The sequence below is a fragment of the Prionailurus bengalensis genome, chromosome E1 (genome assembly GCF_016509475.1).
Source record: "Prionailurus bengalensis isolate Pbe53 chromosome E1, Fcat_Pben_1.1_paternal_pri, whole genome shotgun sequence".
In the NCBI taxonomy this organism is placed as follows: domain Eukaryota; kingdom Metazoa; phylum Chordata; class Mammalia; order Carnivora; family Felidae; genus Prionailurus; species Prionailurus bengalensis.
In genome coordinates this window covers 2,888,605-2,904,787 of record NC_057347.1, presented here as the reverse complement: position 1 = coordinate 2,904,787, position 16,183 = coordinate 2,888,605, and the positions used below count along the sequence as shown (strand labels likewise).

The 16,183-nt window shown below is 51.0% G+C and overlaps 1 protein-coding gene and 4 non-coding genes across 18 annotated transcripts; 4 read left to right on the top strand and 1 right to left on the bottom strand.

Annotated features, from left to right (window-relative positions):
* The first annotated feature begins 169 nt into the window (after window positions 1-169).
* Window positions 170-241, top strand: TRNAP-CGG. Its single transcript has one exon. It is a non-coding gene; the product is annotated as a tRNA-Pro (tRNA).
* Window positions 174-14,997, top strand: AURKB (aurora kinase B). Of its 14 annotated transcripts, none has more exons than XM_043583058.1 (9): window positions 9,684-9,798; window positions 10,148-10,196; window positions 12,287-12,389; window positions 12,498-12,552; window positions 12,751-12,942; window positions 13,182-13,320; window positions 13,440-13,588; window positions 14,368-14,542; window positions 14,685-14,997. In XM_043583058.1, exons 2-9 carry the CDS (start codon window positions 10,149-10,151, stop codon window positions 14,856-14,858), a joined length of 1,035 nt encoding a protein of 344 aa, XP_043438993.1. In that variant the 5' UTR covers window positions 9,684-9,798; window position 10,148; the 3' UTR covers window positions 14,859-14,997. The 14 variants fall into 14 exon arrangements, with proteins under 14 accessions (XP_043438986.1, XP_043438987.1, XP_043438985.1 ...); XM_043583056.1 differs by having other exon boundaries at window positions 9,703-9,798; window positions 10,123-10,196; XM_043583053.1 differs by having other exon boundaries at window positions 9,703-9,798; window positions 10,123-10,196; window positions 12,748-12,942.
* On the top strand, window positions 704-775 carry TRNAD-GUC. The gene has a single exon. It is a non-coding gene; the product is annotated as a tRNA-Asp (tRNA).
* TRNAG-UCC lies at window positions 1,031-1,102 on the bottom strand. The gene has a single exon. It is a non-coding gene; the product is annotated as a tRNA-Gly (tRNA).
* Window positions 1,630-1,701, top strand: TRNAW-CCA. Its single transcript has one exon. It is a non-coding gene; the product is annotated as a tRNA-Trp (tRNA).
* Window positions 14,998-16,183: the final 1,186 nt, after the last annotated feature.

Here is a 16,183-nt window from a genome sequence, read left to right as displayed (position 1 = left end):
GTTCGCTGGCGGGAGCGGTGATTCCCGGACCCGGCTCGCGAGTCCGCGGTACCGGGCGGGTGGTCCCTGCGGGCGCGCCGGGGCCGCTCCCCCGCCGCGAGCCGTGGCCCTCGGACCGCGGCGAGCCTGGTACGACCTCTAAAGGCGTCCGCGAGCGCACTTGCACGTCGGCTCGTTGGTCTAGGGGTATGATTCTCGCTTCGGGTGCGAGAGGTCCCGGGTTCAAATCCCGGACGAGCCCGGCTTCGGTTTTGGCGCGAAAAGCGAATGCCGCCGGGGCCTGGCGAGCGGGAACGGCGCCCGGCGTGCAGGCGGATCTGCGACCCCGCCAAGCGAGCGGAGAGCCTGGAACAGGTGCGCTGGGAGCTCTTTTGTTCCGTTCGCACACCCGGCGGCCGTAGGGAGCTCGCGGGGCACAGCCGGTCCAGGCCGGGGTGCGCAGGGCCGCGTGCGGACCTGGGCCAGCCCCGCTCATTCTGGCGCGGCGGCTGGGGTTGTGCGTGACGTGGGGTGGACCCGAGTGGGAGCGGAAGCTGTCGGAAGTCGGGTCTCCGCGGCCTCGCAGGCGGTCTGCTTCCCGAGTCGCTCAGTCGCCGTCAGGAGCTCTCGCAGGTTTGTCCCAGCGGCCGGAGGGAGCAAAGCCCCGGCCCAGGGCACGCTGGGCACCAGATCCTCGAGTCGCAGAGCGTGCTCTCCAGCTCCTTCCTCGTTAGTATAGTGGTGAGTATCCCCGCCTGTCACGCGGGAGACCGGGGTTCGATTCCCCGACGGGGAGAAGCGTGTCGCCTTTTGCCCTTTTCTCTTCTTCCTATAACAAATCCCACTTGCAACCAAGCAACCGTCCTGGGCTGTGGGGTGGAGATTTTTTTTTTTTTTTTAATAAGAGGAAGGAAAGGGAAGGAAGAAGGTAAAAGATAGTGGGTCCTCACTCGTTCTAAAAGCTCGGCGCGCAGCCCTCTGGTGGCCAGAGGATCCCGGCAGACCCCTGATCCCGGAGAGGGCAGCGAAAAGTTCTAAAAGTGAAGGCTACTGCGTTGGCCGGGAATCGAACCCGGGTCAACTGCTTGGAAGGCAGCTATGCTCACCACTATACCACCAACGCTCGCTGGCGAGCCTTGCTCCCGAGGCTAGAACTTCTGAACGTGCGCAGGCGCGGGGCCTGCGAGAAGCCCCCTCCGAGCTCTAGCGCAGGACGCACGTCAACGAAGCCGCGACCGAGGCGGCAGGTGACACGCAGCCTACAGATGAGAAACCGAAGTTCAGAGGACCTATGTGAAGGGGCTTTCGGAGTCACTGGGAGAGCCTCGGTTATATCTAAGATTTGTCTGAGGGGCCAGGACTGCCGCGACACCGCGTGGGCTTTGTCACCCCCAGAAACAAGTCCCAAACGCACAGGTCGCTTCTCTGTTGGGCGAACCCCATGTGTCGCAAGGTTGAAGAACTGAGCCTTGCGCCAAGCGCGCCTGAGCACATCTACCCACAGTAGGAGCTTTGATTCCTAGGTGTTCACTCCCGGCTCTCGAAAGGACTCGGACAGAACCTTCGGGGCCGGCCCTGAGGCTGTGGCTCCGCCCCTTATCGCTGACGATCGATCTGTTCACGAGATCCGTGCAGCCCCGGGCTCGGGGAGGCCTCGTGGCGCAACGGTAGCGCGTCTGACTCCAGATCAGAAGGTTGCGTGTTCAAATCACGTCGGGGTCACGAAAGCTTGCAATTTTAGATGTACGTTGATATTTTTCGGAGAAAGAAAGGGGGGAAAAAAGATTTGTTTCTACATATGAAAATAATACAAACCTCAGCGTTCCTGTGACTTTGCTTTTCCCAAAGTGTATGGATTTTCTCCAAAAATACAAATGTTGGAACGTCTATTGCAGCTTTCCAGTAGTGATCTTTTAATCTCAGGTATCTTAGGTATCCCAACACAAACTGTTCACGGGGAGCTGCGAGTTCTTGTTCAGCAAATGTACTTGGAACAATAAAGATTCTTTATTGGAAGGGATGTAGCAAGAATTGATAATTATTATAAGTAACAATTAATGAATTAAAGAGATGTTCTCCAGGGGCGCCTGGGTGGCTTAGTCGGTTGGGCCTGCGACTTGAGCTCAGGTCATGATCTCGTGGTTTGTGAGTTGGAGCCCCGCTAGGGAATCTGTGCTGACAGCTCAGAGCCTGAATCCTGCTTCAGATTCTGTCTGCCCCTCCCCTGCTCATGCTCTGTCTCTCAATAATAAACATTAAAAAAAAGAGAGAGATGTTCTCCAGACTTCTCAATGGTGACTAGAAGCCACCTGCATTTTTGCTGCTTCTGGTCTATTGGGGGACCAAAGAAATACAGGCCAGCCACTCTATAAGCCTTGTCTTTCCCAGCAGGCAATTCTTCCCGGACATCTCTTTCCTTAACAGTGTGTTTGTTTGAAAGTACCAGACCTGGGCTGGGCCAGCTCTGCACCCGGCACAGGGCAGACACCTGCACGATGTTTGGCCCTCCCCGTCTGCTCCGCTCCCTGTCTGCTCTCCCGGTTCAGTGAACTGCATTTAATTCGTAAAGAACCTCTTGCTCTCATCCACTGGGGCCAGGTGATGCCTTAGTCATTATGATAGCTGACACTGAGGGCTTGCTGTGGGCCAGCCACGGAGCCAAGCGCTTCAGAGACCTTTCCTCAATTAATCCTGATAGCCAGCTTGCAAGGCTGTATAACCATGCCCATCTTAGAGCTGACACTCAGCAGGATTGATCCGTTTGCCAAGCAACACAGATTGCAAGTGGTGGGCTCAGAGGCAAACGCGTAATGCCCAAGCCCACAGGCTTTCTCCTGGATGGTGTTCCCTAAGAGCCCACCTGAGGAGTGACCAGGTAAGGTTAGTGGCCCCAGGGGAAGGGAGGATGACCTCGGAGTGTGGTTTATGGTCCAGAAGAGCCCTGGGATTAGGGATGGGATGTTTGTAGTCCAGAGACCAAATCCAGTCCACAGACATGTTTGGTGACTGATTTGCCAACATTGACAGCTCAGTCAATTTCACACGTAAATCTAGATTCCTAGCTTCTCTTGAAAATTCAAAAGATCCGTCCACACCTGGGGGCTACGCTTTCACATAGTAACAATCCACTAGAGCGGAGTCTTGCCTCTGTCTTTCAGACATGCCTTCCCCCTTTGACACACTCCCCATCACGGAAGCTGAGGTCCATCATACACCAACCTAGGGACGATCCAAAAAACCTGGGGTTCGGAAAAAGCCTGGATTTTTGGCAGAAACAGGACAGTGAGTTCCCACCCTGACCCCTTTTGCTTCAGATATGTAGCACTGATAGATAAAATATAAAATATAGAGAACTAAAAGGCCATAGAAAGGCTTACAAAAGAACAATTCAGTAGTCTAAATGCAAAACCTTGAACTGGGCTGATGAAGGAAACGGGATCCTGACTGGGGACACAGAGGGAAGCCAGAGCCTCAGCGCTATCCTTGTATCAGAAAAGGAGGCTGTAAAACAAACCACCAACTCCCTGCCTGGAACCACAGGCCCAAAAGGGCAGGAGGACTCAGATGTGGCTCAAGACCACAAACACGTCCAACTTTCCCTCTTCCCCCATGATTGCATTTGAGATACCCTCCATATCACAGTGAGGCAGGAGCCCCCAAATTCCATGATAAGAACTGATTTTTTGACTGGGAGCGAGGAGGTAACAGCTATGGCCAGATTGTAGGTCAGGGAGCAATGTGTGACATGAAGAGAGAGAGAGAAAACAACAAAATGAAACACTCTTCTGGCCCAGACGACATTACAAACCCAAATCCCAAAACGTATGAAGAAGCAAAAGGAACAGAGACAATAATTGGAAGATATGAAAATAAGTCTACGGGGCAGTCCGGCAGAGAATTTAAAGTAAGTGTGACTGGGATATGTAAAAAGATAAATAACAAAATCAAATCATGAGACAAAAAGACAAAGATTCAATAGAGTCATATGGATAGGCAACTGACCAATTAGAAATCTCACACATGGATGACAGATGTAATAAAAGAAGTCTAGGTAGGGGTGCCTGACTGGCTCAGTCGGTTAAGCCTCTGACTCTAGGTTTCGGCTCAGGTCATGATCTTGTGGTTTCCTGAGTTCAAGGTCCACATTGGGCTCTGCGCTGACAGTGCAGAGTCTGCTTGGAATTCTCTCTCTCTCTCCCTCTCTCTCTCTGCCCCTCCCCTACTCACACTGTCTCTGTCTCTCTTAAAATAAATAAACTTTAAAAAAAAAAAGTCTATCTTACATCTTAAACTGGGAACAGTCTGAAAGAGATTTAGCTATCAAAAAAAAAAAAAATAGAACTCAAGAATTTACCCAAAACACAGCACAGAACAGAGGGACGAGAAATTTCAAAAGCATGAAAAAACAAGCTAACTGATGTGGAAGATAGATATAGAAGCTCTGATTACCTCCAGAGGAGTTTCAGAAAAAAGACAACAGAGGGGCGCCTGGGTGGCATAGTCGGTTAAGCGTCCGACTTCAGCCAGGTCACGATCTCGCGGTCCGTGAGTTCGAGCCCCGCGTCAGGCTCTGGGCTGATGGCTCAGAGCCTGGAGCCTGTTTCCGTTTCTGTGTCTCCCTCTCTCTCTGCCCCTCGCCCGTTCATGCTCTGTCTCTCTCTGTCCCAAAAATAAATAAACGTTGAAAAAAAAAATAAAAAAAAAAAAAAGACAACAGAAAATAGTAAAGAAACAGTATACATAGACTTAATTATTACATTTTTGCACTGAAGCTTCACCTGGATGCCTTTTATTTCACACACACACACACACACACACACACACACACATCAGAAGCAAACAGGGAAAAATTGGTTAAGATTGAAATAATTGAATAGTAGTTATGCAATTGCTTTAAAAAGTATTCCTGTGGGAATGCAAGCTGGTGCAGCCACTCTGGAAAACAGTATGGAGTTTCCTCAAAAAACTAAAAACAGAACTACCCTATGACCCGCAATTGCACCACTAGGCATTTATCCACGGGATACAGGTGTGCTGTTTCGAAGGGACACATGCACCCCCATGTTTATAGCAGCCCTATCGACAATAGCCAAAGTATGGAAAGAGCCCAAATGTCCATCGATGGATGAATGGATAAAGAAGATGTGGCATATATATACAATGGAGTATTATTCGACAATCAAAAAGAAGGAAATCTTGCCATTTGCAACTACGTGGATGGAACTGGAGGGTATTACGCTACGTGAAATTAGTCAGAGAAAGACAAAAATCATATGACTTCATTCATATGAGAACTTTAAGAGACAAAACAGATGAACATAAGGGAAGGGAAACAAAAATAATATAAAAACAAGGAGGGGGACAAAACAGAAGAGACTCATAAATATGAAGAACAAACTGAGGGTTACTGGAGGGTGTGGGAGGGAGGATGCGCTAAATGGGGGAGGGGCATTAAGGAATCTACTCCTGAAATTATTGTTGCACCATATGCTAATTAATTTGGATGTAAATTTTAAAAAATAAAAAATTAAATTAAAAAAAATAAAATAAAATAAAACCATAGCAGATAGCATGCAAAATAAAAGCTCATTTAAAGATCAGTTTTAGGGTTATCTGGGTGGCTCAGTTGGTTGGGCGTCCAACTTTGGGTCCGGTCATGGTCTCACAGTTTGTGCATTCAAGCCCTGCATCCAGCTTTGCGCTGACTCTGTGGAGACAGCTTAGGATTTGCTCTCTCCCTCTGTCTCTGCCCTTCCCCCCCCCCTCTCTCCCCCTCAAAAATAAACATTAAAAAATAATAATAAAGATCAATTTTACTTCTTGGTGTGAAAAAAAAAGTATTCCTGGTATTTGAAATATTTTGTAGTCTTTTTTTCCATATTTTTTTTGGTGGTAAAATACACTTACCATAAAATTTACCATCTTAACCATTTTAATGTGTACAACTCAGAGGGCTGTAGTATGGTTACACAGTTGTTCACCAATCACCACGATGTGATTATGGAATGTTTTCTTTTTTTATTATTTTTCATTTTTTTAAGTCTATTTGAGAGAAAGAAAGCACAAGTTGGGGAGGGGCAGAGAGAGAGGGTAGTGGAGAGAGAGAATCCCAAGCAGGCTCTGCATGGTTGGTGGAGAGCCCGATGTGGGGCTCGAACTCTTGAACTGTGAGATCTTGAGCCTAAGTCCCCCAGTTAACTGACTGAGCCACCCAGGCACCCCCAGAACATTTTCATCACTCTGAAAAGAAACCCCTGTAGCCATTGGCCATCCCTCCCCATTTCCCCCGCCCCCTTGGGAGTATTGGCCAGCCCCCCTCCCCCAAACCAGCCCCTTCCAGATCCTTCTGAGTCTACTCCTCATTCCTGAAAGAGGCTTATTGGTTGATACTGAGAATTCGTGTCTTGACATTTCTTTGAGGGAGATTCCATTATGAGAAATACAAGGGACTAACATCTATGCATCCCGAGCGTTATAGTATTCCAGCCATCCTGCCCTGAACACATCCTGTCCCTTTGGAACACGATCCAATCCTGCCCCTTCCCAGTCTTGGGAAAATACGCCCCAGCAAGGAGGTCACTGACAACTCCCCCTCACTGACCTCTCCAGAAGCTCTGGGGTAAACAACAGGGATTTTGTTCACTAACTTGAACAGGCAGCTGATGGTTGCCTAGCCGATGGAACAGATAGTTTTTGTTTTGTTTTGTGGTTTATGAATAATGCAAATCCCGGTCCTGTGCTGGCCCCGTCAAATATTCCTGAAAGGCCAAATATCTTCTGGCAAAATGTGCAAGTGGGAATTTAAAGACGGTGGAGGGACGGGGACACTGTATAGGATCGATCAGGCATATCCCACCCTTGCACTGCGTCTCCTGACACATTCCGGAAACATCTCCCTTCGCTAGGTCATGAGGAATAAAGGAGGCTGCAGGGGATAGAATTTTCACAAAGCTTTTCATTAGCTAGTCTCTCTAGGCCAAGTACGTTGATGAAGTCACTACAGTTGAGGTGGGCTCTCTCCCTGATCTCGGGAAGCGGGGTTAAAGCTGACCCTAAGTAAAAACAATCCACCTCCAGAAGCAAAATTATTTTTTCACAAATGGCAGAGGGGTGCCCTTGGTTGCCAAATCTCTGGAGATACCTCATCACACACAGATCTCTGAACTTTTGTATTAACCATGGGCTCCCCAGAATGAAATTGCAAGCCACACAGCTTGTGGCACACAGCTATTTCTACCCCCCACCCCTTGGTGTTTTCACTGCAGTGGCTACGAGAGATACTCACTTTACCAGGATCCTTTGCAGTAGTCATGTGACACAGTTGGGGCCAAGGAGAAATCTATTGGGTACTTCTGGAAAGGCTTCTGCTTATCCTGATAAAAGGGGCACAGACCGTTGGCCGCCATCTTGCGCTCATAAGGAACATGTGAAGAGAATCACAGAAAGGCAATCCAGATCTCTAACAAAACAGCTACGTACTTGCTGACTTCTTGCTACGCAGGAGAAAATAGATCCCTATTGTTTGTGCCATTGTTAACTGGGCCTTCTGCATCTTGCAGCCAAAAGCATTAGGAAATGATCGAGAAACCCATAAGCACTTCTTGGATTTACATTTGGCTGAATTATATGAAACTGGTGTTTTTGTAGGTCAAATGATTGACTCTCAACAGTTTCACGTCATTTATTCAAACTCTATGACTAAGAACCCTTGAGGCTGGGTCTGTAGATGTGTGTCCGTGAGTATTCTTTTGACCCCAAATAACCAAACCCTCAAGTCAATGCATTAGGGAAAGTGCAGAATAGGCGTCCAGAGGCTCAACAACATCATCAAAGACTTGGGTTCTTCCCAGGCCTCTCTTCTGCCTTCTACGAGGTCAAGCTTCATTCTCAGGCTGCTTCCTTCAGGAGTACCACCAGCAGCAAGGTGTGCTTTGTGGAGAAAAGGAGTTCTGCCCAGCATTCTGGACAAGAATCCTAAAAGTCCCACTAACTGGGTCACTTGGGTCACACGCTTATCCCCCGAACCATGACCATGATTCTGGTTGTGGTGTAAATCGATCAGCATCCAATCCTGGGTTTGCGATGGTGTCAGCTTCCCTCTCAGATCCACAACATTTTGGGTGCTTTCTGGAAGTGGGAATGGCTAGGAGAATGGACACTGGCTAGGTAACCATGTTGTCCACAAGAGGTCTCCACCAAGTTGGAGATTAGGAGTTGGCAGAAACAGAAACCACTAGAGTGGAATCCGTAGACACTTGGTTGTTTCCATACCTGGGCTATTATAAATAATGCTCAGTGAACATGGGAATACAGAGATATTTTAGAATTTTGCCTTCCTTTTCTTTGGATAAATACCCAGAGGTAGAATTGCCAAACCCTATGGTAGTCCTATCTTTAAGTTTTTGATGACTCCGTGCTGTTTTCCACAGTGGCTGCACCAATTTACATTCCTACCAACCGTGCACAAGGGCTCCCTTTTCTCACATCCTCACCAGTGCTTGTCACTTCCCATCTTTTGGATGATAACCACTCGAACAGGTGTGAAGCTATGTCTCATTGTGGTTTTGATTTGCATTTCCTTGATGATTAATGATGTCAAGCATCTTTCTCGTCTTTCTTGGCCGTCCGTATGTCTTCTTCGGAGAAACGTCTATTCCGATCTTCAGCCCGTTTTTAAATCAGCTTGTTTTTTGCTGTTAAAAAGTTGCGTGAGTTCATTAGGTATTGGGGGTATCCGCCCCTTACCAGGTATACGCTTTGCAAATATTTTTTCCCATTCACCACCTTGCCTTTTCGTTTGTCGACGGTTTCCTTTGCAGAGGCCTTCAGTTTGCTGAAGTCACGCTTGTTTGTTTTTGCTCTTGCTTTTGACTGTGTTGTCAGAGTTAAGAAAGAAAAAAAATTATTGCGAAGACCTATGTCAAGAAACCTACAGCCTGTGTTTTCTTATAGGAGTCTTATGGTTTCAGGTCTTACGTCCCAGTCTTTAATTAATCACTTTTCAGTTCATTTTTGGGTCTAGTGTAAGAATGTGATCCCAGTTTCGTTCTTTTGCTTGTGTACCTGTCCAGTTTCCCCAGCACCATTTATTGAGGAGACCGCCCTTTCCCCATTGTGTATTCTTGGCAACTTTTTCATAAATTAATTAACCATATACGTGTGACTGGGCTCTCTGCTCAGTCCCATCGATCTATGTGGCGGTGTTTATGCCAATACCTCGCTGTGTGAATTACTGTAGCTTTGTAATACAGCCTGAAATCTGGGAGCGTGATGTCTGTCACTAGCTTTGTTCTTTCTCCATTGCTTTGGCTAGTTGGATTCTTCGGCAGTTCCATACAAATTTGATACTGGTTGGTTTTTTTTTTTTTTTTTCTACTTCTGTAGAATATGTAACTGGAATTTTGATGGAGGTTGCATGGAATCTGTAGATTGTAGAGGGGGGAACAAGGGAGTTTGCTTCACAAACGGCGTTGGCATAATGAACTGCCCGTGTGTCCGAAACAAAGACCCTGGTCCCTACATACAGAAGGATACATCCCAGATACATTAACATTTTAAATTAAAGGAAAAAGATACGAGATCTTCTGACTCCCGGACAAGGCAAACTTTGCTCAGCCAGAACCCCAGCGATATTCCGCCTCTAACTTTGGGCCCCACCCGCTGCGTCACGGGGTGTCCAGCCAATGAGAATTGGGCATGGACAGCGCGCTCAGCCAATGGGGTCACGGCGGGAGATTTGAAAGGGCCTCAGCGGGGGGAGGGCCTGGCAGGTTCAGTCGTTTGCCCGGGGCCCGGAAGGTGGCCGTGCTCGGGCTCCAGGTGAGCCGGCTCCCTTTCGCGGGTCTTGCGCTGGGAGAGGCCAGGCGATCGGGCAGGTCGGGGGTCCGTTGGGCGGGCCCGCGCGCACCCGTGGGGCTGCTGGGAGCTCCAGGGTAGAGGGAGGGTCCCGAACTGGCGGTGCGCAGGGAGAGGGCGGGGGCGGCGAGACCAGCACCCCAGTGCGCCCCGATGAGCCAGCGAGCTGACCTGCTCCGTTTCACCGGCCCCAGGCCTGCGCTTCCGGCTAGATCGGTCCGATCCCTCCCTCTCTCGCTCCCTCTTTTTTTTCTGCTTCCTACAGCCCTGTTTCCCTTGTCTGCCCAGCTCTCCTCCCCCCTTTCCCTCCCAGGATGGCCCAGAAGGAGAACGCCTACCCCTGGCCCTACGGCCGGCAGACGGTAAGGGCTGTCCCACTTCCCCTCCCCCCACCCGCATGGAGAGTTCCTGCCTGGGGATTTGAGGTCCCGCGGGGGCCGGGGGCGGGGCGGGGGAGGGGCGCGGAATCCTCCTAATCGCCCTCGGTTTTGCTCCGACGTCTGGGTCCCAAGAGTTTGCTGGCTGGAACCCGGTCCGGTCATTTGCAACTACATCCTATCAGGCGCTGCCAACTTGAATCTGACCCGCCTGCGAGGACCCTCTACAGGGTTGAGCCTCCTTGTCACGTATACATGCTATCTCGGCCGAGCAGACAGGTTCCGTGGTTCCCAACCCTTATCCCGAAATAATAGGCTAAGTAGGAAATAGAAATAGACTCTGAACGGGTTTATGTAAGTTTAAAAGATTAATATTTTGGAGTCTGTTTTAACGACTGGTGTGAAGGAAAGATCTAAAGAGATTTATTTTCCAGTTGTCCTAAGACCTTTTCAGTGGCGAGTCTACTCTCTGATTTGAAATGCCACCTTTATTGTATAAAATGCCCCCCTGTATGTGGGTCTGTTTCTGGACCCTGTTTTGTTCAGCTTGCTCATCTGTAACTTCTGTGCTCGTATCATTGCTCGGGAATGGGTTTAGGGCACCAGGTTTTCTTCTTCTCTTGGCTAAGAACAAGGAAGGGGCTCTCGTGGGCTTTGCTCCCTCGTCGGTGGGGCTTGGGTATCCTGCAGCGTCCATCTATCCCCGTGCCCACCAGCTCGCATCCTCGTGGAGCACTTATCGAGGCTCTCAAGAATGGAGGCTGAGGGGCGCCTGGGTGGCCCAGTGGGTTAAGCGACCGATTCTTGGTTTCGGCTCAGGTCCTGATCTCACGGTTTCATGAGATCCAGTGCCACATCGGGCTCTGCGGTGACAGCGTGGAGCCTGCTTGGGATTCTCCCTCTCCTTCTCTCTCTACCCCTCCCCTGCTCACGCTGTCTCTGTCTCTCCCAAAATAAATAAACTTAAAAGAAAAAAAAAGAACGGAGACTGAAATAGAAACCATTGTCACGTCTACAGTGACACAAAACAGTTGTACATATTACTCTGAGAAATAGCAAGTGAGAAGTGGTCCGGGGGCATCAGAGTAGCCCTCGCTGCCTCCAGAGCCTCTTGTTGCAAAGGGGTAAATACTGGAATTTGTTGCAACATTCAAGACCTCCAGGACCTCATCTAAGCCTTATGAGACTGAGCTTTTTAGGGAGAGTGAGGGTGCCTCTGCCGATCCTTGAATTGGGGGCATTTGTTAACCTGCCCTCTACTGGCCGCTGGGATGGGAGTGTGGGGTTGCAGACGGACCGGACTGTAGAGGTTGGGCAGTTTCGTGCCTGAGAATGTGGTGTGGGCCAGGGCCGAAGAGGTGAAATGTCCGGTGTTGGGGTGACTGAGTCCTTTTTAAAAAAAATTTTTTTTAATGTTTATTTTTGAGGAAGAGAGAGAGAGTGCGTGAGCGGGGGAGGGGGCAGAGAGAGAAAGAGAGAGAGAGAGAGACACACACAGAATCCGAAGCAGGCTTGAGGCTCGGAGCTGTCAGCACCGAGCCCAATGCGGGGCTCGAACTCAGGAACCGTGAGATCATGACCCGAGCTGAAGTCGGATGCTTAACCGACAGGGCCATGGCGCCCCAAGTCCTTTGCTTCGTATCTCAGGCCACCTTAGGTTGCTTATTAAGAACCCATTTTATGGGCTCCCGGGTGGCTCAGTCGGTGGACCATCTGACTCTTCATTTCCGTTCAGGTCATGCTGTCACGGTTCGTGGGATCGAGCCCCGCTTTGGGCTCTGCGCTGACAATGGAGAGCCTGATTGGGATTCTCTCTCTCCCTATCTCTCTGCCCCTCCCCTGCTCTCTCTCTCTCAAAATAAATAAGCATTAAAAAAAAAAAAAAGAACCTATTTTAATACAGAGCGATGAGCGGAGCTTTGGGAGTTTTGAGCAAAACTGTGGTCTCAGTGTTCCTCTTTGAACAGGTGGGTGGCTGGGTGACCCTCAGCAAGTACTGAAATGCTGCTGGTAGCACATTCCAAGCGGGTCCCTGGAACAAAGGCACCCTCAGAGCTCCCCCTGCTCCTTCTCAGACTCAGCCTGGCCTGAACACCCTGCCCCAGAGGGTCCTCCGGAAGGAGCCTGCCACCCCATCCGCGCTTGTCCTCATGAGCCGCTCCAACACCCAGCCCACAGGTAACCGGGACCCGGGAGAGGATTGAGCTGGGCGGACCAGGGTCTAGGGGGTGGGTGCAGGGATGAAGATATCAAAGGAGGGCCTCAACTCCCCTGTCGTTTGCTTAGCCGCCCCTGGCCAGAAGGTGGTAGAGAACAGCAGTGGGACCCCCAACTTCTCCATGTGAGTACCCAAGCCTTGGGGCGGCGGGGGAGGAGACAGGACAGCGAATAGGTAGGAAACGAGAGAGAGCTAGCCGCTCGGGGCAGGCGCGCCTGGTCCCTCCTCGACTCCCTCCGGAGGGAAACAGGGCTCAGGGAGTCCCCACCTCGGGGGACTGCCCGGCCGTCACTCGGCTGCCTTCCTCCCACTTCCAAGCAGGCGATCCTTCACCATCGATGACTTTGAGATTGGGCGTCCTCTGGGCAAAGGCAAGTTTGGCAACGTGTACCTGGCTCGGGAGAAGAAAAGCCATTTCATCGTGGCGCTCAAGGTCCTGTTCAAGTCTCAGATAGAAAAGGAGGGTGTGGAGCACCAGCTTCGCAGGGAGATCGAAATCCAGGCCCATCTGCAGTACGAGCCCCTGTGCGCCGACCCAAGCCCCTCCCTGCTCCTCCCTCCCCTCCCCTTTCACCCCCCCCCCCCCCCCCCCCCCCCCGCCTCCGCGCCATTCAGACTGCCTCTTCCGCTGCCACTTAGCGCCCCGGAGCTCCCACTCCGGAATGGGACCCTGGTTTGCCCCACGTGGCGCTGTTGTCTTTCCCATTTCCTTCTGCCAGGGTGCAACCTGAGTCCTCCCTTCCCTCCTCCAGGCATCCCAACATCTTGCGTCTCTACAACTATTTCTACGACCGCCGAAGGATCTACTTGATTCTGGAGTATGCCCCCCGGGGCGAGCTCTACAAGGAGCTGCAGAAGAGCCGCACTTTTGACGAGCAGCGAACCGCCACGGTCCGGGCGGGTGGGCGCCTGGGGCACCGGCAGGGGCCCGAGGCTGGGGGCCCGCTGCTTGTAGCTTGAGGTCCAGCCTTGTCTGACATCCTGTCATTGCCCCCACCCCCACCCCCCAGATCATGGAGGAGCTGGCAGACGCTCTCTTGTACTGCCACGGGAAGAAGGTGATTCACAGAGACATAAAGCCAGAGAATCTGCTCTTGGGGCTCCAGGGAGAGCTGAAGATCGCCGACTTTGGCTGGTCTGTGCATGCCCCCTCCCTGAGGTATGGTGGGCCAGGAGCCCTGCCCTAGGGGTGAATGGCTGGGGCGGTCAAAATAATACCACTCCAGAACCTTACTTAGACACATGTGGGTTTGTCCTCCTGTCCGTAGAGACACAGCAATATCTTTCCAAGAATCGGAGACCCGCAATTTTGTTGCCCAGATTTCCTGCTGAATATGTTGGGACCCTCTTGCCATGTTGCTGAGGATGGTCCCACATCATCTGTAATGGCTCCATAGTATTGCACGATAGACATGGAACCTGATTTATTTCAGCAGGGCCATGCTTCCTGGACTTTTGACATGTCCCCAGTTTTTCCTTCACCCCCCGTTTTTCCTTTACTTCTAAGATGAGCGTTGCCCTTAGATCTGATTATTTCCAGGTACATCCCCCTGTGTGCCATTCTACCTCTATTTTTTTCGTAATGTTTATTTATTTATTTTTGAGGTGTGGGGGGAGGGAGAGGCAGAGAGAGAGAGAGGGAGACACAGAGTCCGAAGCAGGCTCCAGGCTCCGAGCTGTCCGCACAGAACCTGACGCGGGGCTCGAACTCACGAACCGTGAGATCATGACCTGAGCCGAAGTTGGACGCTTAACCGACTGAGCCACCCAGGCACCCCACTTTGGGTTGTACCTAGTCCTGCCCCCGGGACCCTGTCAGAGTCTGGTTGAGACACCCCGCTGGCGCATGCTGGGGGTCGCTTGGCTGTCTGTCGAATGGCGGGGGAAAGAGAGGCCATCTTTATCTGGGGTCTCTTCCCCCCTCCCCCATCCACCCAGGAGGAAGACGATGTGCGGCACCTTGGACTACCTGCCTCCAGAAATGATTGAAGGGCGCACGCACAATGAGAAGGTGGATCTGTGGTGCATCGGGGTCCTTTGCTATGAGCTGCTGGTGGGAAACCCGCCCTTCGAGAGCGCATCACACAATGAGACCTATCGGCGCATCGTCAAGGTAGGAGGGTGGGCCCCAGTGCCTGGCGGGGGCTTCGCGCAGAGGCCCGGGGCCGGCAGGGCCTGGGCCCTAGGTCATTGTCCAAGTGAACTGGGTGGTCAGGGATAAACCTACGGGGACCCTTCTTCCTCTCCTTCTGCAGGTAGACCTGAAGTTCCCCCCATCCGTGCCCACGGGAGCCCAGGACCTCATCTCCAAGCTGCTCAAGCATAACCCCTCCGAACGGCTGCCCTTGGCCCAGGTCTCAGCCCACCCTTGGGTCCGGGCCCACTCTCGGAGGGTGCTGCCTCCCTCCGCCCTTCAGTCTGTCCCGTGACTTGTCCCTGCCATTCATTCGGTTGTGTCTGTCTGTATGCCTGTATCTGTGTATTTGGAAGGAGGGGTACCCGGCCTGTTCCTCTGTCTGTCTTCTACCTCCTTTTTATTTAATAAAGGCTGAAGCTTTTTATACAGAAGCATTTCTATGGAAGCTTTTTATAGGGACGAGTTTAGACTTTCACAGGTAGAGACTGCTGTGGGGGGAGTTTCCCCCAGAGGGAGGGGATGGGGGCCAGGCAGGCACTGCATCGACGTCCCCAGCCAGCAGCCACCCTCGTTCTGTTCCCAGCCACCCCCGTCATTTCTTCCTCTGCTCTGGCCCCCAGGGCCTGGCCGCTGGGGCCTCAGATCCCCTCTGCTGCCCCTGAACATCACTTGCCTCTCCCCTCCTCCTCTTCCCTCAAATGCTGCCCCTCTAAGCCTTTCCTTCTGGTTCAGTCTCCACCAACCTAGGAGCAACTGAACGTTGCTGTCCCTTAGAAGTTGTCTTTGTTTCGCCGCTCAAATCTGGTTACCTGGTCCACCGGAGGTTACCTGGTCCACCGGAAGTCACAAGGGTCGTGATGGGAGAGCCCGCTTTTAACGTCCGTATTCGTGAACGCCATGCTACAATGGTGTACTGATCCCTTTCCACAGCACACACATTTATTTTCTGTGCATCTATAGATGCACAGAACTGGACCATGAACTCAGTGCTTACTGCTACCATGTAGTCTAGGGGGAAAAAAGGTTCTTCATCAGATTAAGGAAGGGTTTGGTTTTTTGGTCTCCCGAACAGGTGTTGACTTTCATCAAATGCTTTTTCTGCCTCTGTTGGTTATTTGCTCTTTTGGTCAAGGCCAAGTATGTGAATAAATTTCCTTTTTTATACTTCATGTAGTTAAAAAACTTGTTTTTTAAAATCAGTGTTCTTATTTCGGGGGCACCTGGGTGGCTCAGTCGGGTGAGTGGCCGACATTGGCTCAGGTCATGATCTCATGGTTTGTGAGTTCGAGCCCCACGTCAGGCTCTTGGCTGTCAGTGCAGAACCTGCTTTGGATCCTCTGTCTCTCTCTTGCTCTCTGCCCCTCCCCTGCTCTCTCTCTCTCTCTCTCTCTCTCTCAAAATTAAACATTTTGAAAAATAAATAAAATGATCGAATGATGTAGAAGGCCTTTTTTTTTAATTTCTAGTTTCTCTCCCTTTAATTTTTTTTTAATTTTTTTTTTCAACGTTTATTTATTTTTGGGACAGAGAGAGACAGAGCACGAACGGGGGAGGGGCAGAGAGAGAGGGAGACACAGAATCGGAAGCAGGCTCCAGGCTCCGAGCCATCAGCCCAGA